Source organism: Ambystoma mexicanum, chromosome 14 (genome assembly GCF_040938575.1).
Source record: "Ambystoma mexicanum isolate Mex_15411 chromosome 14, UKY_AmexF1_1, whole genome shotgun sequence".
Lineage (NCBI taxonomy): Eukaryota > Metazoa > Chordata > Amphibia > Caudata > Ambystomatidae > Ambystoma > Ambystoma mexicanum.
Window position 1 is genome coordinate 289,072,885 of NC_090940.1, and position 25,421 is coordinate 289,098,305.

The window sequence follows — 25,421 nt, forward strand, 5'->3', positions numbered from 1 at the left end:
GCAGAGGATGCCCTTACGGAGGGTTTGGGGGGGAGTAAGAGCCCTAGGCAGTTAAGTGGGTGTCCAAGCAGTGGAGTGAAGGTTGCAGCAGCAGAGCGTCCAAGGGTGGATTGGTGAGGATGGTAGGAACCTTTGGAGATCAGCAGCAGAGCATCGGAGAGGTGAGAACAGCAGGATCCTTAGGGTAGAAATTGCAGCAGGGAGCGAACAAGGGCAGATGGTGAGATCAGCAAGATTCTTGGGGAGGAAGAGCAGCAGAGCGTCCAGGACAGTAAGGTGAGCAGCAGGGGCTGAAGAGGAGGCCCTGTGGGAGGTGCGGGGTGGGTGGGGGGGGAGTAAGAGCCCAAGGAGGTTGAGTGGGTGTCCAGGAAGTGGAGTGAAGTGCAGCAGCAGAGCGTCCAAGGGTGGATTGGTGAGGATGGTAGGAACCTTTGGAGATCAGCAGCAGAGCGTCCAAGAGAAGTAAGGTAAGAGCAAGAGGAGGTTGGGAGCGGGATGATGCCCAGATGAGGACAAATGGTCGAACCAATTTGGTCGAAAACCAAATGGTCGAATTTTTATTTTTTTTATTTTCACCCCCTTTTTTTATAAAAACCCCTTTTTTTAAAAAATGAAAACCCGAAAAATATATATATATAAATAAAAATAAAAAAATCGACCATTTGGTATTCGACCAAATTGCGTCGACCAAACGTCTTTCGACCAGTTTTCATTCGACCAAATGTCTGCACACCGCAGTGCCCATGTGGGCTTTCCATCTTTTCTCATCCAAAGGCTGCAAAGAGCGTGGAAGGCAGCATCCCCCCTTTGCACTGTACCGAAAAGGGACTCAGCATGCTTCTTCAAAAATGATCATCCCTTTACTGGCAGTCAGTCGCCAAGCTATCAAATTAAAATCCCAATGCATCTAACACCATCGTCTACATGCAAGAACCATCCTCCCCACCTTAAAATGTTAAACAATACAACACATAGGAAGACTTTGCCCCTCATCCAGAAACCTATCTACCTCCAAATTCAACAGGTCCGACTCTGGATGGATGGGCGCCATCCCTCTTGCATCCAGACTCTACATTAATCTTTCATACAGGTCTGTCTTCCTGCCTTGGAAGACAAGGGCATGATAACCCAAGACCAGGTCTGGCTGGATACATGAGTAATATTGGCGATGTCCTAGAAGAATCCACATGAGTGTTTGCACAGGAAAGTCTGAATGCTGTGATTACGTAGCTGGCAAAAGTTTGAAGAGGTGCACCCTCCTGATTGGAAACAGAACTCGTGCTCAGCTTGTAATATTTCCATGTAACTGGAAAGTTGGCCCCATTGCTTTGTCTTACCTAGGGGCGGGACACAAAAAAGGAGAGAAAAAGATTGTGAGGAAGGCAATTTGCTAACACCCATCTGACGGCAAAAAGTCTGCCAGTAACTGCAGATACGAGACTACGCAAATATTTATTTTACCTGCTCATTCTGTTAGATGATGTACTAATTATATGTTGATTGTGCAACGTAAATGTTAATGTGTTGGTTTAGCAAAAAAAAGCAGAGAAATGTAAACTAAAATGTGTTATTTTAAGTTAAACTACCTTGTGGATGTTTAAGTGCATGTTTAAACACACAAAACACAGAAACTTCACTTCTTAAATCAACATCAGAGAATGATTATCGGTTGATAAAATGCATCATCTGCACAACGTCATTGCAAATATTAGTTACTCTGATTACAAACATCAAAAGGTACATCAATGATATAGCTGAACAAATTGATGTTTGTCTTTTCAGATGCGTTTTCCTTCATGTACCACTTAATCATTGGTCCCCTTCGTTCCACTTGTGTCCACCTTCCATTCATCTAATCTCCAAACTAATGATCCACACATCTCTTAATCTCCCCGGACCCCCTCCCATCATGCTAGTAAACTGCAGGAGTGCCTTTGGATTCACCTACTCGCACATTTATCAGCAATATGGCTCTGGCATTTCCTTCTATGTCTGGCAAAGCTCAAACAGTAACTATCCACTCCCAAGTGTCCTAACCCCACTCGTGGACCCGAGGTTACTTGGATTTCTTGCTTAGTTTGTGGTCTCTCCCTGGTCTCCAGTTCCACTGTGGGAGCGGTTAAATATGGTTCCCAATGGTAATGCCAACAGCAGTTTCAAATTGAATGCAGGCCAGAAAGCCTGCAAATTAAGCAGTTGTATTGTGGTGGTTAGTTGCGTAGATGGCACACCTTGCTATTTTGGAAATGTGACCACGAAATACAAAAAAAGGCAGCACTGGAGAATAGACTGATGGGCTCGGGCTCTGAGCTCACCTCGAATAAGGTCTAAAACCATACCTCCTGGAAACAAGGACTTGTACTGCAAACCCATCTGGGTTTATGGCATGCATATGGGAGCAATAAGTAAGTGAAAAGACACAAAATGGGGAATGCGCGTGTAAAAAGTGCAAGCCCCTGTGTCTGTTGAACACAGTCACAGATTGAATTAGGTAAATGGTTTACGGTGTAAAATGATCAACTGGTGACGTGAGATATCCAAGTGACAGGCCCATGGTATCAGTCTCTCCTCTCAGGGGTCTTGTGATTGCCTGAAGGGTCCCGAAGAACGCGGTTGACAATGATCACACCGCTGAGGTGTCATAATCTAAAAGCTGAGCTGTGAAACCCAAGTCTGTACTGTGCGGTTCAGGGTATGTGATAGACCACATCAAAGGCACGTTAAACTAGGAAGCTTATAAATGTCAGCATGAACCTGTGCAATCAGTCATCTGTAACCCCTGCTGTCGTGCAGCCTGAGCCTGCAATGAGCCTGAATAAGACCATTTATATAGTACACATATTTATATCATACATACAAAAATACACAGACTGAAACAATGTGCAACGTGTTGAAGTGGGAGAATGGAAGACCAGGCTCCCGTCCTTCACCTCTCGCACTTGGCCTAGAGGGTCACGACCCAGACACCCGCCACGAGAAGAGTTTGTCCATTTACCAGACGACCAAATACCCTGGTACAGGAACATACGGATGTGTCCATCGGCCTGCCCAACAGCCCGCACTGGCCATGCCGACACCTGCGGCACGGACCAACTAGACTAAAATCTACACGTCGTTAGAGATGCCATGACGACCTAGACAACGGGAAGCACATCTGTACAAATATACACACTGGACATTCCCACACCGATCTACACGAAGAATATATTCAGTGCTATGACGTAGGCGACAGGCATATTCACGGACGTGCATCTTTATTATTTTTACATAGGCTTTCAGAATGCAGAAACGCAAGACGCGTCATGAACTCGTCTACAAAGCTTGCTCACGCTTCTCTTGAAACCAGTTACCACCATAAGGAATATAATGAAGACACGATACTGGTCATGGAACTATATGCTACTATAACCTTAAGCACCTATGCACCAAACGGACCACTTATGCACCAGGCCCAAGTAGGCCTCAAACAAGAGCTCCCGTGGACATTAACAGAGCAAGAGTCTGGTTGCTGATCCTGCAGAATGGGCCCGGTGAAACAACCAGCCAAGGTCGCAATGTTGCAAACCCACATTCCAAGAACAAAGCATCAAAGGCACGATGTTGCAACCTCGCACTCCGCGCACCAACGTTAAGGTCACACCTGCAAATTAAACCAGGCACACAGTGGAAAAGCAATATTAATTGTGCAGAATTCTGCCTCAAACACGGTCCCTCCCCACGTGACCAAGCCGAACCTGACGAGATGCCAAACCCAGGAGAGAAAAGGCGTCTGGATCCCTCGCTACGAGACACAGGCAGATACACTTGAAAGGCTCAATGGACATCTGCGACAGTGGGAGCGGTCAGCCTTCCAACTATGAATAAGTCCTCACATTGTCTGCACATACCCATAGTGAAACATTGTTGCAATTGCAGGTACACCGAGAGCTGGGAACAGCGGTGGTCCCAGGCTGGGAAGCTCACGGGCGCACCAATCAGAACATGGGGCTCTTATCACTGACGCCAGTAATGTTAACCAATCCTCAGGAGTCTTCATGTAACAATTTTCATGCATCTAATTGTAGGGACAACCCAGATATATCACCTGACTACCCTTTGTCCACTAACATTGTCCTCTATATGTGTGCTATACTAACCCTACCACTCGAGCAACCAATTAAGAGTGGCGATAGGTTTTTTTTGTTAACTTTCTGAAGTGACGCAAATAGCGCGTCATAATACAGTAAAAAGGGCCTGCGAGCCCCACGATTGTGTGTGTGTCAGGACGGACGCGTACGCTCCTTGACCCATCCCTGCCGTTTTGTCTAATAAACAGCAGAGTCACCTTGCTCCTTGTGTGTGTCTCATACTCTATCTCATCTGGGATACACGGGAGGAGTTGGGGCCTCCCTGCCTGGAGGTCTGCGGACGGCCCGGCCGACCCCGGCAGAATTTCCCCCGGACAAGTTGGAGGCACTGCTGAGATCTGTTTAAGATCGACTTTTATTTTTTACTTTTTCCAGGCACTCCCGTTGCGAGGAGGCCCGGCGGCGCGGCCCCCTCTGCCGTTGCCCCCTTCTGAGGACTACAGGACCATCGCGGAGCTGCGAGAAGATCGGACAGCGCAAGCCGGATATTGGCCCTCGGGAGCCGGTTGAGAAGTATCCCGCCCGCGGTTGGCGAGTGTCCAGACGTGGTCCAGACGAGGGGAGGTGGCGAGCCGCTTGGAGGGGTGCACGCAATCGAGCGGCCCTGCATCGAGAGAACTTGGTGAGCATGACACGCACAACAAGCAATGCGAAATTGTGAGGGAGGGGGGAGGAAGTAAATAAGGGAGGTGTTGTACAGATGCGCGGCGAAGGTCTAACAACTTAGTGTTGCCAATGGAATGAATGGTAGCGAAACGAGTGCGAGAGCAGTCGGCTACGTTACGCGAAAGAGGGAGGGCGGAGCACGAAAACATCACGTGCGGCCGCTCGTAAGGCACTGATTGGCCCAAGTCGTGACTACGTGTAAGGGTGGGGGTGTGTGTGGTTTCCTACGATTTGGCATTTATTGATCAATGAGTAGACGAGGATACCTATTGTTCGAGCAAGAAACTCGATAGGTAGATGACGATTCCCTGTAGGCGGTGGCTAGTTGCCTAGTTGCCCAATACGCAAGATAATTGGCTGGTTAAGCCCTCCTGTTGAGGGGCGTATCACACGCGAGGCGACGCAGCGTGCGCAGTCCGATTATATTATTGATTTGATTACCTTGTTCCAGGAGTGACAGGAAGACAGCTGTAGGGTTAGCGGGGGTAGATTGCAAGTGTATTTGAACTTAAAGAACATAATAAGAATGTACCAGTAGCTCGAAGAGATCGGTGACGTCACCAGTAGGGATTTAATAGGATATCGCGAACCCAAGGAACTTTGGTTTTGGGAGTGGTGGGGAAGAGAAATATGATAAGGGAGCGGACGCGGAGATAAACGATAAACGAGTGGATCGGGAAAAGGAGAAGGGGAAAGAGGCGTGGCTGCGCACGGAGAACGCCGGCCACGGCAAGTGTAAAAGGGGGAGGAGAACGGGGAAACAGGACGACTGTATAAGAGCGTCGTAAAGGGTACGCAGCCGCAGGGGGCTGCGTGCGCTTCGGCCGCAGGGGGCCGTAAGGGTGTAGTAACAGAAGGGAATCGACAAATGTAAAATCATACATAAAGGATTGTCGTAAATCCCCATACTTACGGGGCCAGGTAAACAATATAAGGTTGTATATTGTAAACTACTGGTGAAGGGAAGGATAACAAGTGGAGCGCCACTATGTCATACGGGACGGGGTCGGGAGGGTGGGGGAACACCCTCACTACACCACTACAACACATATGCACCACACTGCCACCCCATAGGGAGAAATTAATCAAGTACAGCATAGAGTGGACCCAGGGGACGGATAACAAAATGTTAACACCATGGCCGCCTAATGGGAGTTTCGATCCATATGCCCAACATTCACTGCTAAACCATCTGCACAATACATACAAGGGGAAGAAGTTGGCAAACCATGTGGAGGTGTTTAACTTATGGAGGATGTTCCAGGGGTCCCGACCAGGACCAAATGGAATGTTCACTATGGGGGAAACACCGGAAGAAAAGGAGATCAAGAAAGAAGGAGAGGATGGGAAACAGGGGCGTGAAAGCACAAAGAATACGGGGAACGGAGGAGAGGGAGGAGAAAAGATTGTTAAATCAGACGACATAAAAAAAGGAACCGAACAACGAGATACCCATAACACCGGGAGTGAAAACGGAGGGAGGAGGGTTGTACCCTTTAAGAGAATTAGGAGAAATAGAAGGACAGTTAAGGGCGGCTGAAGGATACTCGAACCCGGCATACAGCCCTCCACCATATGTGGCTCATAGGAAGATGACAGTGGGGGAGGGGAGGATTGGAGAAGAGCAGACTGTAGAGATAGGACATGATGAGTGGGTAGCTGCACAGATATTATTAAAATTACGAGGTTCACTAACTGGAGAAGAGAGGGAGGTAGTAAAGAGAACAGACGAGGATAGTGCAAGAGAGAGTGAAATGAGGGGGGGAGGAGCTATTACGGCAAAAGGAAGAGATTTTAGAGGAAAGATTAGCAAAGCTAAGGGATGAGCAGAATGAATTGATCAAACAGCTTGAGAGGGAGGAAAGAGAGAGAGTGAGGAAAAGGAAAGAAGGTAAGAACGAATTGGAAAAATTAAGGGAACGAAATGAGGAGCAAAGGAGAGAAGCTGAAAGGGTAAAAGCAGCGGCAGACAGGGTATCAAGAATAGTTTTGAGAGAGAAGAAGAAGGAAGAAGAAGAAAGAGAAAAGGAAATGGCAATATGGAAGAAGAGGGTACTATCAGAGACAGCTAAGAAATATGAAGAGGGGAAAGTAATAGAAAGTATAGTAGAGAGAGAGAGTGAAATGGGAAAGGAAGAAAGAGAATGAAAGAATATTGGAACAGATGAGCAACGAAGTGATGGAGGAATTGAAAAGGAAAAGGGAGGAAAATAGTAGGGAGATGGAGGAGAGAAGTGAAGGGGAAAGAGAAGGGAGGAGTGGGGAGAGTGAAAGATGGGGGGGATGTATATAGAAGTAGAGAAGTAGCAACAACATCAGCACTAGGGGGAGCAGTTGGTAACAAAGGAAAAGGGGAAATAGACCTAATAGACTTAGAGACAGTAACAATAAAAGGGAAAAAGGCAGAGTGGGGGGTGCCATTTATGAATGATTTTTGCAGTGAGGAGGAAGAAGGAGTGGAGAGAGAAGGTAGGAAGAGTGAAAGGGAAAGCTTAGATAAGCTATACCTCACTCGAACAAACATAGACTCGCCATGGATCAGTAGGAGAAGGGAGGACATGGAGAGAAGTGAGGAGGGAGTGCAAGGACTAGTGGAAAGACAAACCCATGAAACCACACCATCCCCATCTCCATCACGCCCTCCTCCATCGCACCCTACATGCTCAACCACTGCACGCTCGCTGCGCAGAATACAGCTCGCGCCCTTCATGGACGAACTGACACCCTATGCATGTCGGCTTAGAGACCTCCCTAGTCGCAGGCAAGACAGACAAATAAACACGCCCACATTAAATACAGGAAATGACGAAAGGGGAAAGGATGGAGAAGGAGTTAGGAGCAGGGGTAATAAGGACGGAATTGAAGAGGTAAAGGAACCGGAAGAAGAGGAGGGGTGTGAGGACTCGATATTATGGAACGTAAAGGGTGACACAAGACACAACTTAATGCCACTGTTGGAGAGAGGAGGGGTTAGACCACAGTACGTCCCTTGGAAGCATACGGATAAAGAAAATATAAAATGTAGGCTCCCATCACTAAGTGGAGGTGCGGGTAAGTGGATATATGAAATGGAAAAACACACCGCAGGACAGAAACTAGCAGTAGGAGATGTAAAAGGCCTGTTAATATCAATATTAGGGGATAGAGCGGATGACATTTGGAAGAGAGCGGGATTCCATGGGGTAACAATAACAAACACATCGCATGATGGGGCACCATTTGCAAACTGCAGACATGCGTTATGGCAGGCACTGAGAGTACAGTACCCAGACACATCAGACATAGGAGCAATTACTTCCCGTAAGATGCGTGAGAATGAGGATCCTGTTGTTTATATCCAGGGTATCCAAGAGAAGTGGCGCATGGAAACTAGAGAACAATGGGACAAAACACCAGCCATATTTTATCATATACTAGTACAAGGGCTCCCAGAAGGAGTTCAGAAACAACTAAAGAAAGTAGTGGGAATGGAAGCAAAACCATGGCCAGAAATACAACTGACTATAGTACATCACTGCAGGACATGGCAAGGAAAAATGAAACAAAAGGAAGAGGACAGGAAAACAGAAGAGGCTAAACTAGTACAGAAAAAACTTACTAAATACACAATGGAAGGGGCACTAATAACTACGCCAACACCAATGGCCCAAAGCCCCACACAAGTAGTGGCTGCACAAGATCCTGCTCAAACAGCACCTCCACAGACTATAACACAACAAGTCCCGCCACTACAATTACACACACCAAACATGGGAGGAGGGTACCCAATGCATGGAGCTGGGTATTATAGTTATAATAGGGGGAGAGGAGGATTTATGAGAGGGAGAGGATACGGATATAATGCCCAACAGCAGGTGGGAGGACTTAGAAATTCCTACCCCACAGGGCAACCAGTATACCAGGACAACACAGGGAGCTTCCCATGGCAAAGCAGGGAACCACCCGTGTGTTGGAGTTGTGGGTTATTAGGACACATGTCACATACGTGTAGGGTCAGGCCAGGAACACCAGCATGGAATGAACAGGCACAACCTAGGACCTCACAAGAACAGCAGGGCATACAACAACAGCAGACGTTAAAACAAGGAAGTGACCCACAACAACAACAAATAACACAACAACAGCCACTGCCACAACAACAAGTAGCGCTAACACAGCAACCCCAAACTCAACAAACGAAATTGGGTAGGGCGACGGTCTTGGGACACAACCCTTACACAGGGAATGGCCAGTCATTGTACCCACAATAGGACAGCCCACAGACGGCGTTGGTGTGTCCCATCCTGTCAGTAACACCTAATAGTGCGGAGGAGCCACGCATAGAGGTAACGATAGGTGACAAAAAATTATCATTCCTTGTTGACACCGGGGCAACCCGGTCTTGCATAAGGGAAGGTAAATTTAAGATGTCAGGCGAAGCCATGAACACCCAAGGATTTTCTGGGGCTAAAGGGTTGGTTCCATTTACTGATAACGTTCCCTTATCTATTGGAGATTATGATCTGTCAGTTCCACTTTTATATTATAGTGCCTCACCAGTGAATATACTGGGGAGGGACATAATGAACAGGTTGAATATGACGATCTCCTTTACAGAGGATGGCATAATTTGCTCTACTCCAGGGATTAACATGCTCGCAGCACGAAAGATTATGCAAGCATACTGTGGACAGACAGCGATTAGGGCGGAGCCAGTAGATGGCGAGCTATTCCAGTATGGAACAGACATGGCGTTTGCATGGATGCCAGGGATAGAAGGGAAGATATGGAGGAGGCCAGCAGCCTATCTGTTCCGACCAGAAACACCTGTTAATGAACCAGAAGGAAAGGTGTTTGTAATGGACATTGAGAGCATTATTGCAACAGCTGATTATATTGCTGTACATGCCCAAGATAAAGAAGGGAGAGCATGGAGGGCAGTGATAGCACTAGCAGAAGGATGTAGGCTGACCCAGGTGTCAGATGAGGAGCTGTTCTCAGAAGAAAAGGAGGAAGGTGAAATGGTGTTCATGATGAGTGTAGAAATATGGCTAAGAGTGGCTCACAAACAAGTAGCACAGAAAATTGCAATGGCACTTGAGGCACCCGCATGCACCCCAGTCCCCTTCTTTAAGGAGGATATGTCAAAGGTGCCCAAATCATTATGGACTATTAGCCCTTATGACGTGGGATGCATAAAAAGCATAGGGGGTGTAAGGATAAAATTGAAAAAGGGTGCCATACTACCAAGAGTGAAACAGTACCCACTGTCAAAAGAGGCAGATGAGGGCATATATGAAACCATAACGGCCCTTATAAACAATGGCATATTGGTCCCCTCAGAGTCACCATGTAACACGGCTGTGTACCCAGTGCGCAAGGCTAAAGGGGGGTCTTGGCGCTTCATACAGGACCTCAGGCCCTTGAACAACATAGTAGAAGCAGAGTATCCAGTAACAGCAAACCCGGCCACAATATTGTGTGGCATTCCAGCAGAAGCATCACGGTTTACAGTGATTGACCTTAAAAATGCTTTTTTCTCAATACCATTACACCCAGACTCACAGGATTTGACAAGCTTCACTTACCGAAATACAAAGTGGAAACATACCAGATTGCCACAGGGGTATTGTGAATCACCCTCCATTTTCAATAGAGTAATACAGATGGATTTGGGTAACGTTGAAGTGGAAAGCACAGTGTTACAGTATGTGGATGACATAATAATTTGCAGTACAAACGAAAGTAAATGCAGAGAGGACTCCTTAAAAATGTTGACGATATTGGCTGAAAAAGGGTACAAGGTAGACATGGATAAGATACAATACTGTCAGGAACAGGTACTTTACATTGGCCAACTGATATCCCAACATGGAAGAAAGATTGCACCACAAAGAGCACAGGCCATTTCAAGCACTCCAATGCCACAGACTGTGAGAATTGCAGCAATTTCTGGGGCTGTGCAACTACTGTAGAGCATGGGTATTTGATTACAGTTCATACATAGGACCCCTGCTTGAGGGTTTGAGAGAAGCCAATAAAGGGGAGAAAAAGTTGAGGTGGACTATGGAAATGAGGGAGGCCTTTGATGAATTGAAAGACGCGATATCAACTGCTCCGGTACTGGCATCCCCAGACTATGAGCGACGATTTTTTATATTTTCACATTGCGACTCAGCAGTGATGAAAGCAGTATTGGCCCAGAAAACGAGCATGGGCTATAAACCAGTAGCATTTTACAGCGGTCACTTAGACCCTGTGATGTTAGGTCACTTCCCTTGCGAACAAGGTCTCGCTGCAGCTGCTTTTGCAGTGGAAAAAGCATCAGCAATAACCATGGGGTGTCCAACTACACTGTTTGTGGAACATGCACTATTTGCAATATTGAATAAACCTAAGTCCACACTAACAACGCAGAGGGCATCAGGTTATGAGATCATTTTGTCTAGAGCTGAACTAGCAATTGTTAGATGTAGCACGGTTAACCCTGCAAGGTTCCTAGCAGAAATAATTGAGGAGGGAGATTACGCCCATGACTGCACCCAAATAACTGAAATGTACTCGTGTACTAGAAAAGTTGAAGAAAACGCACTAGAGGGAGGTGAGCTTTTGTTTATTGATGGGTCATCAACTATTGATCAAGGAGATGGGATACGGAGGACTGGGGCAGCAGTGGTAAAAATGATGGAGGCGCCGGTGTGTGTGGCTATGAAATGTGTACAACTACCACAGCATTATTCTGCTCAAGCCGCGGAACTGGTTGCACTGATATTGGCATTGAAGGAAAGTTTTGACAAGCGAGTAACCATATACTCCGACAGTGCATATGTTACATCCACTGTCCACTCAGGGCTATCAAAATGGAGAAGAAGAGGGTTTAGGAGAGCTGATGGCACTCCAGTGCAACATGCCCTCTTATTGGCTGAACTGATTGAAGTTATAAACGACCCCCAAGAACCAGCCCTAGTAAAATGCACCGCACACACCAATGGTGAAGATCACGTCTCAAAAGGGAATGCAGCAGCAGACGCACATGCGAAATATGCTGCATACTTTGGTGAGATATGGAACCCCACAGACTCACAGAGAGGGAGAGGGAGGGGAATGGCTAGGGAGATGTTGATAAATGAAGGGTACACCCATCTCCCAGCCACACAGATTATGGAGCGACAAGCGGCTGCACCAATGGCCGAAAAAGAAATATGGGTAAAAAGAGGATGTACAATGTCACCAACCGACGCACTATGGCGCCAGGGTGGCACTGGGAAAGTTGTAATACCGTTGGCACTTTTAAACACCGCCCTGAGCCAATTACATCACCCAGCCCATACAGGCAAGGAAATAATTGCAGCATGAATTAGAGAAGATTGGTTCTGTCCCGAGTTAAATTCTCATGTGTCGAATTTTATCAGCAATTGTCTCACATGTCAGCAGTTTACGGCCGGTCATACCTTAAAGGTGATAAGAGGTACCATACCCCGGCCAGAGGGACCTTTTCGGCACCTTCACATTGACTATGTTGATATGATCAACATATGTCAAGGTAATAGGTATATGATTGTAGTAGTATGTCCATTCTCTAGGTGGATTGAAGCAGGGCCCTGTTCACACCCAGATGCATTTAGAGCAGCCAAATTCCTAGTAAGGGAGGTCTTCCCCAGATGGGGAGTGTGCGAGGTGTTAAGGTCAGACAATGGCCCACATTTCGCAAACGAAATGTTCCAGCATATCACATCCTTGCTGAGCATAAAACATAAATTTGCATGTGCATACCACCCACAGGCTAACGGTGTATGTGAACGCCTGAATGGCCTATTGAAGGAGGCAATTGCAAAAATACAACAAACAACAAAGAAAAGCTGGTTGTATTGCCTTCCATTAGCCCTATTTGAATTGAGGAATAGGCCAGGGTCCGACCACCACCTCACCCCTCACGAGGTGGTTACTGGACGTCAAATGCGCCTTCCCCTAACGCCAACGTCAAGGGCATTCACTGACCACGAAAGTTCAGCAAGTGTGTTAGGTGATGAAATGTATCAATATGTGTCTTCTTTGATTACTAGTGTTGTGTTTGTGTCTCAACAGCTCGAGCGCACACGGGGCGGGTCTACCAGCAATCAAGAAGGCGGCGCCAGTACAGAATTGGAAAAGGAGAACTTGTGCAAACTTGCCAAAGGTGACCACGTGCTACTTCGCAATTTCAATAGAAAGTGGAACGATAAGAGGTTCACTGGCCCCCATCTGGTAGAGGATGTATCAACAAGAGCAGTAAAACTAAAAGACAAGCGTGCCTGGAACCACTTACATGATGTAAAGATATACAAACTGCAGACCCGCCCCAGCGCCAACGACAGGTCCAGTGGAAGAGCAGCAACAACATCCCCGACAGAGGAAGGAAGCTCTACCACGGACAACGACCCAATTGTTCCCTTACCGTGTCACTACTCAGCTTCCCCGGAGACAATAACTGACGAAGAAAGGGGTGATCCCCATACTGCCCACCCCATGGTCACACGCTCAAAGAATAAAAATACTTCCGCCATCTGAGCCCAAACCCCCCGCCCATTGACCCCCAAGTATAGTTATAACTGAACTGAAAGACATTGCCTCACAAATACACATGTAAACACGTGAATGTTCTCTTTTTCTCTCGCACATACAGGAACTGCGTATTATTGTATTGTTAAGATAATAGCTTACTAACAAGTTCACTGCCCAGGTGTAGATGGTACTCCCAGACGATAACTACCCAGAAGAATTGTCACACCAATTTGTATACGAAATAAAAAGGCCAACGTACCTAAAAAGAAGAAGGGTGCGTGTCTACTACACAGCATTCCTCTTGGCCATAGAATATTCCATGCCCCACCTCTGCCCGTACTTGCCGATCCTAAGAGACAGATCACTTAAGAGTAGCGTGGGAACAGCTCTTCGCCTGGGCACTGAATGACTATTTGATAGGGAGAGCTTAAAGGAAACAAAACAACTAACATTTAATAACAAGCATTTTGAGAATTTTCAGGCGGGCAACTTTAACGTCACAAGAATACGCTGCCAGGACTGCAGCAAGGTAAGAGCAAAATGCCGGTGAGATTAGCATATGTAATAAAAGTAATAGGGATTTTGATGATCACCGGGTTCTTGGCTGCCTCTGTATGGCAGTACAGCTATGCTATTAATTTTATTGCTGCACCTAAACCTAATATACCCCCGTCCCCTGCTGCAACAGGTGTTACGTCAGGTGATAGTAGTAACTTTGCACCCAAGCAAAATAGAGTTAAACGCAGCACATACTCAGACAATAAAGGTATTGATAATTATATACAAGATTCAGCACACGTCACAAACAACATATGGTACCAACACATGACCCGCATTGGTAAGCAGACAACTGAGGACAGCTGCTACGTTTGCTCATTAATACCATACGCCATGAGTGCTTCACGAACATTTGTTGCCACAGAAATTGATGAAAAGACAGCACGGTGCATAATATACTTGGCACTGTTCCAAACAAAAGGAAGATTTCAAGGGACGGTAGTGCACATGACATGGAAAACACGAGACTCATATCCATATGAAAACAACTTCCTCAAGACCTATTTGAGTTACCACAAGAGCAGTTTACATGCTGAAGCATTCAGATACATAACAAGTGGCCATGCAAAAGGAGAAACAAAGAAAGTAACACTGCAGTATCTAGCATGTGATTGGTACGCCACTGAAGTTCCGGGAAAACAAGGATGTTGGGAGAGGCCGCTGGTGACGATAACAGGAAAGGTGTATCTGGACAACAGCTGGGAGATAGGAGTGATTGGCAGCAACATGATAACAAAAGAAACTATCTCAACTATCGAGGCACACAATCACCGATGTTGGACGACGTGGATCAAGTATGTACCAATGCTCACGTGGGTAGAAACAGAAGACCACCCAATAACAATACTACCACTGACTGCGCCCAAGGTATGCTACTAGCATAAAGGAGAGGTGGACATAGGATATAACACCAATTGTGCAAGTGTGATGGAGTTACCTGAGGGGGGAGCAGGAACAGCAGTAATAATGGACCATTATTGGGCCTGTGGAGAAAAGGCATACCATACACTGCCCCCCCTGTGGAATGGTGTGTGCACAATGGTGCACGTCAATGTACCATCACTAGTGGTACCTAAGAAGCATGTCAATGTGGCGAACTTTCCCAAAATGGATGAAGGGGACAAGAGAAAAAAGAGATCTGCACCACTTCAGGAGGAGCAAGGGAACAGGACCAACAGCAATGATACTGTCCTAAATAGAAGAAAAAGACAAGGAGAGCCACTGACAGGAAATTACCTGTGGGGAAGGTCGGAAACGGCACTAACCTCCATACCGCCAGAACACAAACTATTCAGCAGAGCAGCAATGTTCTTCTCCTCAATAATACACCCGGGACTGCAGGCTTATGCAAACGCGAAATGGCTCCAAATAACTAGATGGGAACTAATGATGACCATCAATTCTACAGTAAATGGGTTTAACGCAATAAAAGAGGAGCTGCGAGCTATAAGGATGGTAGCACTCCAGAACAGATATGTATTGGACCTTCTCACAGCGATGGAAGGAGGAGTTTGTGCAAAGATAGGACAATCATGCTGCACGTTCATACCTGCCAACGATGCTGATAATGGTACACTGACGGAAGCAGTTTCACAATTGGCCCAGATGCACTCCAAAATGATGGATGAAAGTAACGGTGTAAACAAGGATAAGAGCTGGTTTTCAATATTATGGTCATGGATGCCATCCTGGCTGTCAGATGGACTGAAAATAATAGTGGGTTGTACCATTTTGGCTGGAGCTACGCTGATCATAATTAGATTTTGGAAGGCCCGGAAGGCACGTACCACTGACGAGTTGCTCGAAATGGTGGGAATGCACCCCTTGATGCCAGCAGATGACGGCCAACATACAGGTGTGATAATACAGGAGAGGGAGAAGTTGCGCACCCAAATCATCACCAACCATCTAGACCCACCATCAGTGAAGATCGAGAACCCAAGAAACCCCAGGAGTTACATAGGGAAATGGGTATACTGTACTCCTGGAGGAACCTGTGAATATATGTATTGGTCATTTGAAGATCATGTAAACCATTATGGACATCTAGGAGGAATAACTAAGATATGGCGAGTAAGAGGAGATAACGAGAAGGATATGTTTGTGGTCGACAAGTCGACCAGAGGGGGGACTGAAGTGGGAGAATGGAAGACCAGGCTCCCGTCCTTCACCTCTCGCGCTTGGCCTAGAGGGTCACGACCCAGACACCCGCCACGAGAAGAGTTTGTCCATTTACCAGACGACCAAATACCCTGGTACAGGAACATACGGATGTGTCCATCGGCCTGCCCAACAGCCCGCACTGGCCATGCCGACACCTGCGGCACGGACCAACTAGACTAAAATCTACACGTCGTTAGAGATGCCATGACGACCTAGACAACGGGAAGCACATCTGTACAAATATACACACTGGACATTCCCACACCGATCTACACGAAGAATATATTCAGTGCTATGACGTAGGCGACAGGCATATTCACGGACGTGCATCTTTATTATTTTTACATAGGCTTTCAGAATGCAGAAACGCAAGACGCGTCATGAACTCATCTACAAAGCTTGCTCACGCTTCTCTTGAAACCAGTTACCACCATAAGGAATATAATGAAGACACGATACTGGTCATGGAACTATATGCTACTATAACCTTAAGCACCTATGCACCAAACGGACCACTTATGCACCAGGCCCAAGTAGGCCTCAAACAAGAGCTCCCGTGGACATTAACAGAGCAAGAGTCTGGTTGCTGATCCTGCAGAATGGGCCCGGTGAAACAACCAGCCAAGGTCGCAATGTTGCAAACCCACATTCCAAGAACAAAGCATCAAAGGCACGATGTTGCAACCTCGCACTTCGCGCACCAACGTTAAGGTCACACCTGCAAATTAAACCAGGCACACAGTGGAAAAGCAATATTAATTGTGCAGAATTCTGCCTCAAACACGGTCCCTCCCCACGTGACCAAGCCGAACCTGACGAGATGCCAAACCCAGGAGAGAAAAGGCGTCTGGATCCCTCGCTACGAGACACAGGCAGATACACTTGAAAGGCTCAATGGACATCTGCGACAGTGGGAGCGGTCAGCCTTCCAACTATGAATAAGTCCTCACATTGTCTGCACGTACCCATAGTGAAACATTGTTGCAATTGCAGGTACACCGAGAGCTGGGAACAGCGGTGGTCCCAGGCTGGGAAGCTCACGGGCGCACCAATCAGAACATGGGGCTCTTATCACTGACGCCAGTAATATTAACCAATCCTCAGGAGTCTTCATGTAACAATTTTCATGTATCTAATTGTAGGGACAACCCAGATATATCACCTGACTACCCTTTGTCCACTAACATTGTCCTCTATATGTGTGCTATACTAACCCTACCACTCGAGCAACCAATTAAGAGTGGCGATAGGTTTTTTTTGTTAACTTTCTGAAGTGACGCAAATAGCGCGTCATAATACAGTAAAAAGGGCCTGCGAGCCCCACGATTGTTTGTGTGTCAGGACGGACGCGTACGCTCCTTGACCCATCCCTGCCGTTTTGTCTAATAAACAGCAGAGTCACCTTGCTCCTTGTGTGTGTCTCATACTCTATCTCATCTGGGATACACGGGAGGAGTTGGGGCCTCCCTGCCTGGAGGTCTGCGGACGGCCCGGCCGACCCCGGCAGAATTTCCCCCCCGACAGTGTGGCTGTCAGTGTTGAAATGATTGCACTGTAGCTGGGTCCACACTCACTTTCTCAGTCACAAAGGCTTAACCCACGAGGAGTCCTGCCACTACACCGTGAGACAGTCAGCAGCTTAATATTAAATGCAATTGCCTTTCTCTTCAGGAGCTAAGAAGATTTTCCTTAAGGAAAACTGCCAAAACATCCCCATCAAATGCAGACATCGTCCTGATGCCCAATTACAACCACACTGCTAACCTACAAACATGAAGCATACATTCAAAAAAGACTAACGTTGTAACAACTTCGAAGAATAGCAAGACACACGCTCTACTCAATAACTGTTAACTGATTTTATTAATGTGATACAGTTTATAAAAAACTTTTAACATAGAATAGAAAAACAATGCCATTCAAAATTCATAGGAATTCGTTTTCATAAAATTAATTCACCATCTTATACAAAAGTTATAACATCTACTAATAACTAAAATTATAAGCAGATCACCTCGTCAAATACATTTCTAAAAACTAAATCAGCGAGGCAAATCACTTCAGTAATAAAAAGAAAAAGGAAGAGAATTGAACCCACATAGTACTTCTTATACAGGCTTACCCAATTAGATTCAAATTGATATCCCTACGAGGCTCTCTATAAGCAACCAGACATTATACAATGCAATTAAGAGCTTAATATTTGTTGTATTAATACTACGTCACCAGAAAATGGTCTCCGCTATATGTTCTTTGTCATGTATTTATCTACCATAGTATGTGTTATAGGTTCTGGACATGTTTGGGCATCCAGTTAGTACATGTTTACGCGTCTCAGTAATTTCTTTATTCTGACATAGACGATAGAATCGTTCTGCAAGTGGTAGCTGATTAGCTATTCCAGTAGTTGCCAGAACTGGTAAGTGATTAATCCTGGTTAATAGTATAAAACATCTTAATCTAGTTGCAGGACACACATTTAAGTATTGCTGTGGTTTTTTTAAAGGTGTGTAGCATATACGTCACAAAATGATAGTTCTTTAAACCTTCAAGGTGGGCATAGTTTTCAAGCCAGTCTCATAGATCAACTTTTTTCAACAGGGCAAACTTTGCTGTAAGAGAATATCGCCCTGGTCGTGAGTCTAATTAAGATAGTTTTCCATATTATTCTTTAGGAGAGACTTCCTGGATTCCTTCGAAATTTCTTGGCGCATAGATGCCAAGAGCCGATTATACGAAGTGTTCAACATTTTCAGGTTCAATTCTGCTCTTTTCTTTAATACTAAAGATTTTAACGATCGCAACCCCAATTCTAGCCCGATAATTGCCATGGGTATGCAGGCAGGGAGGCCCAAGATCTTTTTTCAACATTTGCCCTCCGTTACCTGCAACCATTTAAGATCGATCGACTGAAGGGCTTCAAGACCATAGGTGTTCATTGGGGCAAGAACCTATTGGTATAATAGGCGGGCAGCCCAAATGGTAAAACCACCATGACTAATGGTAAAGCAGTGGACCAATGCAGTAATTTGGGCAGCTCTAATCTAGCTTGTTTGCATGGAATGTAATCTCCCCTGATTTCAATACCTAAATATTTGTAATATGGAGTGTGAAGGATCTAGGACTCCAGGACCAGTAGCCTAGAACGGGCGATCTTTTTACATGTGAATACCATAAATTGGGTTTTCTTCAAGTTAATTGTAAGTCTGTTTCTTTTCGCATACAACCATAATGCTTCAGTTGACCTACGCAGGTCACTGAAAGTATGGTCCAGGATGACCAAGTTATCTGCGTAGGCAAGTACAAGGCAATGTACTGCTCCAATTAAAAGGAGGGCAATTGCGTACGACTCGAATCACCTCTGGAAGATCGTAGACAAAAAGGTTGTATAATACTGGGGCCATAACACAGCCTTGCTTAACTCCTCTATTCTGCTCAATTTGGGCAGTCATGCTCCCCTGAGAATCGAGTTTAAGGGAAACAGTGTTGTTTTGGTGCAACAGCCTCAAATAATAGAATAGGCCTTGCGGGCAGCCTAATGACTCTAGTTTCAACCACAGTATTCATCTGCGGAATAGGACAAAGGCTGCTTTGAAATCAACATAAAGAGCATATAAGGGGGGATTACAACTTTTCCTGGCATTAGTGCGTAGGGTATCCAAGATAACCAGATTGTGTATGGTCGAGTAACCCTGCCTGAATCCACTTTGGAAGGGATTGAGCAACCCTTCATTCTCAACCCATATCTGAAGTTCATCTGGTAACAGGGTGGCAAAGAGTTTGCCAGTACAATCCAGCATGGATAATAGCCTGTAGTTACCCGGCTCAGTCTGGTCACCCTTCTTGAACACTGGAATTGATGTAGCCCTCTGCCAAGATCTAGGTACTCTGCCTTCAGTCAGGACTTTTTCAAACAAAATCTTCAAAAGCTCTGCCGAAAATTCCGGCTTACTTTTTAATGCTATGTTAGCGAGGCCATTGGGACCCGGAGCGCGAAATGATTTTAGTTGTTTTATCTTGGCAAGAAGCTGGTCAACCGTTACTTTAAAAGGTGGATTAGGAGAGGCGACATTCTCTGGCATTTTACCCACTTCACAGGTGGGAATATTACGGTCCATCAAAAACCTCTCACATCTGTGTGCTCCAATAGGGTTAAACAGGAGAGATCTTCTATTAGCCCTGGCTTCGCCCAATAGTGCCCATATATTTCAGGTGTTTTGTACAAAGGAGTTGCATCGTTTCCTGCCACTGCCTTAGCTTCTTCGTATATCTTTGTTTTATCCAAGATCTAAACTTCATCTTGAGTAGTCTGCAGGTAGAGTAGTAAGATCTAAGCGTAGAACATGTTTTCTTAGCCCTTCATAATCTTTTAGCATCTCTAATTTCTCCATCATATGGATTTCTCTTGGTAATTATATTTATAGCGATCCCAGCCCCAACCGTCGCATGGGTATTCGCAAAAAAAGGGAAATCCAATTCTCAATGTTATTAATGGACATAGCCCGAAGTGAGCTATAATCGGGGTGGCACTCAGTCGACAATGCATAGGCCGCTTTTAAGATCTTTCTTTCTGAGCAGCAGATAAGAGTAACCGCTTGGTAAACACTCATATTCCCATAGGTTTCACATTATGATTGGCTTCGTCAGAGGCTATTGTTAACGTAAGTGAAGCATGACCGCTCCATACGTTCATACACACCTCCATTTCCTGTACACAAGCAGCAATTTCTGGGGTAGCAAAAATGTAATCTAAAGTACTCAGAAAACCACTGTTTTTCCAGGTTTCTTTACCTGGATAATCACTACGGGTCCTACCATTTATCATTTCCAAATCCCATATGCCAAAGAAACTCAGCCAGTACAGCCATGAATCATGTGGATTCATTGTACTCTTAGGTCTTAAATGGGGGTTACTAGATGTTCCCTTCTCCCCTCTCATATGACAATTAAAATCCCCCACGATTATGACAGATTTATTTTCCTGATTCAGCATCCAATTGACCAGGAGGTCATGGAGTGCTTCCTGAATGTTTTCACTCTGAGTGGCACCCGGTGGGCTTTATAAACTAAGCAGCAACATCTTCTCCACAGTACATTCATACGACATTTCCAGCTCATCAGCAATAACAAAATCATCCAGTTTAGTATGTATGCAGTGTGATTTTATATTATGAGAGACTCCAACAATCAGTCCCCCCATACGGCTACCCCGTGGGCCCTTTTTTGCTAAAGACTGATATAATGTATATCCATTCAATACAATCGACGAGGTAATCCACGTCTCCTCTAGGCATATACAAGTATGCTTAATTATATGAGACAGAGAACCTTCAGGAGACAAATGGCTAAAACCCCTACAATTCCATGAATAAATAAATAAATCCAGCAATCTCATCGCTTTTGAAGCACCACTGGCAAAGATTCCGCTAGCAACTTTAAGATGTTTTGAATATCCACCAACTAGACCTGGTTCCCCGTCGGCATTGGAGCACGCCAGACCTAATCTTAGGCTCCACTTCCAATTTCCTTGGCCATTTTGGGTCTTCTTTTTCAGCGTCAGCATCAATTTCTATGTCAGCCTCCAGTAGGGTCTCTTTGTACTTGCGCATAATTTGGGCAGTCACCAGAAATGCACAGTGAATGGCTGATGCATTACAGTTCAGTCCACTAAGTGGCTCTAAAAACTCGAAATCGTCTGACCTCGGAACTCCCCGCTGTGGAATGGAGTGTAATCTAATCATGAATTTGTTTTTTGTAAGCCAATCATGATCACTGTTTTGATATAAGTTCTTAATTATACAAATGTGGTTACTAATCTGGACCGACTTCTGCCCTTCATCCATTGATGTTGCCATTAATATTTCCCTTATCTGGGGAATTTGTCTTGTACTGTTAGGTGTGGAAGAGATCTTGTCTAATTCCTGCCCTGATTGAAGCATTATAGGTTTTGGCGGTTCTTCCTCTCCCTCAGACGATTCATTGTCCTTCTCAGAAATAAGCCAGCTTGTCAGGTGCCTAGCTCTATTGAGATTTAGTTTTATTTGCCCGGGCCACTTTCTTCTTAATTTTTTTCATATCTTTAACCAGTGGGGCAGTCTCAGGGAGTGGCGATGCAACAACACAAGGCCGTTTCCTCATTACCGCCCTCTTTGCTAGTCTGTTGTTTTTGAGAGAAATTTACCATTGTGGTGTTTGTCGCATTCATATCCGGCTCTAAATTCGTGGTTGCCTCAGCAATCATCCGTACTGCTTCGGAGAGATTGCTCTCAGCCTCCTCGTTAGGATTTTTATTTGTGGCATTCAATTGAGCTGAATGTATTGTGTTCTCCAATATATGTCCGCACATTTTTTACAATATCTTTAGTGCAAATTGTAATGATGCCAGTGATGACTGTGGTTCCGCCAATGCATTAGGGCATGAGAAGGAGTCAGCATTTGTCTCAGTTTCTGAGACTTCTGAGTGTATGGCCAGATTTGGTGATAAGAATAGCCTATACATTGGTGCCAGAGGCCGCAAACACTCTTCAGGTGAATGTGTATGCACCCGGTCGTCAAGCCACACTGAAACAACAAGGAACCAGCCGCTTCAGAAAACCGATCAGCTCTCCGTTGGGAAGTTTTTGGTTCTACTGCTACAATTCAATACTTCTACTTCAATAATTGCCAATCAGTGTTTAGGCCTACAAAAGGGAACCCAGTCGACTGGCAGGGGAGGATATACCTAGGGCTTTGGACAACAACAAAATGGCCACCCTAATCTTACTGGATCTCATTGCAGCACAAGACAGAGTATACCGCAACATTCTCCTTTACCGCCTACACAGTTTTAGGGAGTGAAGCACATCACTCTCTAATGGCTAAACTTTCTTCTCCACAACCACTTACCAAAGTGATGGTAGGGCAAGTCTTCTCTCAAATAGCAATGCAGCATACCACAATACTCCGCTCTCTCAACGTGGCCTTTCCCATCCTTAGGTCATCAGTCTTACTTATTGAAACAGGTCTTTCCAACTATGCTGATGATGCCCAATTAAAGATTCACTTGGGCAAAGAAGAAAACAAAAACAAAGGCTTTCAGTATGATTGGAAAGAATGAAAGACTGCATGATCCACAGCAACCTCTGCCCAGATAAAAATCATTGATTGCCGGTCCCTAACGATAAATAATCCATCTTTCACATGCCTAATACTGAGCCATTACTTCTGCCTCGGTGATCAAAATAAGGAGCCTAGGAATAATGTCCGACTCCAATGTAATCAGTGGGCACACATACAGTATCACTAAAAATTCCCATCACCAAACCCACCTGCTAAAAAAGAAAAATCATACTTCTGCTAGAATTCCAAATATATGGTAGATGTTGTTTGCTTCCTTGCCATAACAAAGCAAACTACTCACTCTGTTTGTATATGTGAGGGTTGCCAAGAAACTACACCATCAAATTCAATTGATTTAAAACCGCTCCGGATGGGTTATCATATGCATAAACAAAGAAACAGGATCAGGTCAGGCAAGCACTAAAATCGCTCCTCTGGCCTCCATCACAGCAAAGACAGGAATTCCAAGAGTTTATGTATTATCCAGAGAGCTTCCTGCCATAATGGTCATACTGGCCTGTCCATACACACCAAACATTACACTCTAGCATTGAGCATCAGATCTGCAAGCACAGGTCTGTTGAATAAGTTGTACGACAAGGTAAGAACGTTTGAGGATAGACATTTCCTGAATGGGCTACACTCTGCAGAACAAAATTCTATCGAACTTAAACCTTGAGGAGAACCACCTGAAATGTAGGAAAGGTCTAAAGACAAACTTGCTCGAGCAAGCCTTCCTGATGTGGTGAGTCACTGCTGTCAGCACAGTGTTAGAGATAATGAACACTAGGGGGGCTCAGTTTAAATAAGGACAAATCCCCTGGAAAGGACCACATCGTTAATATTTCTGTGCCCACACACCCCTCTCTCAGGGATTTTGATTTGTTTATGGTCAAGCTGTAGAAAAGATATGGGGAAACGGGTGGTCCAAGGATCCCATTCCTTTTTTACCGCCAACCAGACACGAAGCACTTAGGCTAGCTCCACGTATGCGCATCGCGACAGGCATTCAAATACATTTTTATGGATTATTTCAGCTTCTTTTTTTACACTAAGTAGCAGGTGGAATCCACAGGGATTCAGACCTCTCTGACCACATCAAAATTAGATGTTGTTGGCTTTCCTACATGGAGTAGGGGTAACTGGTGAAACAGAGATTCCACTCAATAATGCCTCTAAGTACAGAAAATTCCATCAAAATAACCAAGAACATTAAAAAGGTTCTTGTCCATGCCGTTCTTTTTTTCTTCATTCTCGGCCATTAAGTGCTTCAATCAAATTAAGGCTTCAAGACAGCTGAACTGTCAAAACACAACCCCTGACCCCCAGAGATGTGTCTCTACATTTAGTTCTGAAAGTTGTCCATTTTCCCCTAGCTTTCATCCTTACGTTTAATGAAGGAATAAAACAAACTAAGACAAACAAAACAAATACATATTTTATAAAGTAAAGCAAACAACACTTACTTTTGAAGGCGAATGAGGTAGGTTTTATTGTCTATGTCGTAGACGTTGTTCACTCTCATACCAAGGAGACTAACAAAACATTAAAAACAAGAAATGAAAATCAATAAAACACAAGAAAACAATTGTGAAAATGTTTCACCACTAAATTACTATTAACTATTGCTGCAGTAACAGTCTTGCCCCAAGTTACCAGAAAAGCAGACACATATTTCTTGTAATGCTTTCAACACTGCCATGACTATCCTGTGCAATTGCAGAGTTCATATTCTCTAAGTGCCTGCCAGTTATTATAGCCTTATAGACTGAGTGAGGGGTCGTTATTGCGGGATAATGACCGACCACCAAGTTATAGCGTGATGCAAGGCAGAGGGCCATACGTTGGGGAAGGATCATTATCCCAAGCGATATTGACCCATCCCAAGGTCTATAAGGCTATTAGCACATGGTCCTAGCAGCAAAACATGTTTTGGAGTTTTTGTGGAGAAGTTACAAATGGTGCTTTAACCCCTTAACTGCGGAGGGTTTTCTCTCCCAGTGCGGATCCCTTTTTTGAACATTTTGGTATGTCGCATTCAATCCTTTGTATCTTTTTTGTTACAAGTGATGATATGCCAGACAAATTTGCACCCATTTCTTCCCACATTTAGGCAGTCATAATGCCACCAAGGATTCGTCGTTTGCTGTAGCGGGGTGTGAGAAAGTAACAAAAACGTGACCACATTTTGCGTTTTTTCAGAAAATGCCAATGAAAAGATGTACAAAGCATCCTGTGTTTTTGTTCTTGTAAGAGCTAGGAACAAATGGTTTGCAGTTCTGAATTCGC

General features: G+C 45.1%; 1 protein-coding gene across 2 annotated transcripts in view; it reads right to left on the reverse strand.

Annotated features, from left to right (window-relative positions):
• Positions 1–25,421, reverse strand: part of NEMF (nuclear export mediator factor) — a 1,733,781-nt gene that overhangs the window by 1,622,205 nt on the left and 86,155 nt on the right. Inside the window, exons 2-3 of one of the 2 annotated variants that reach the window (XM_069637408.1) lie at positions 24,599–24,667; positions 1,010–1,337 (exon numbers count right to left, since the gene is read on the reverse strand). Coding sequence is in view for 1 of the 2 variants with exons in the window: in XM_069637407.1 (XP_069493508.1) it covers positions 24,599–24,667 (69 nt within the window). In the remaining variant the exon portion in view is untranslated. The remainder of the gene's footprint in view (positions 1–1,009; positions 1,338–24,598; positions 24,668–25,421) is intronic. The other variant, XM_069637407.1, reaches the window with a different exon arrangement.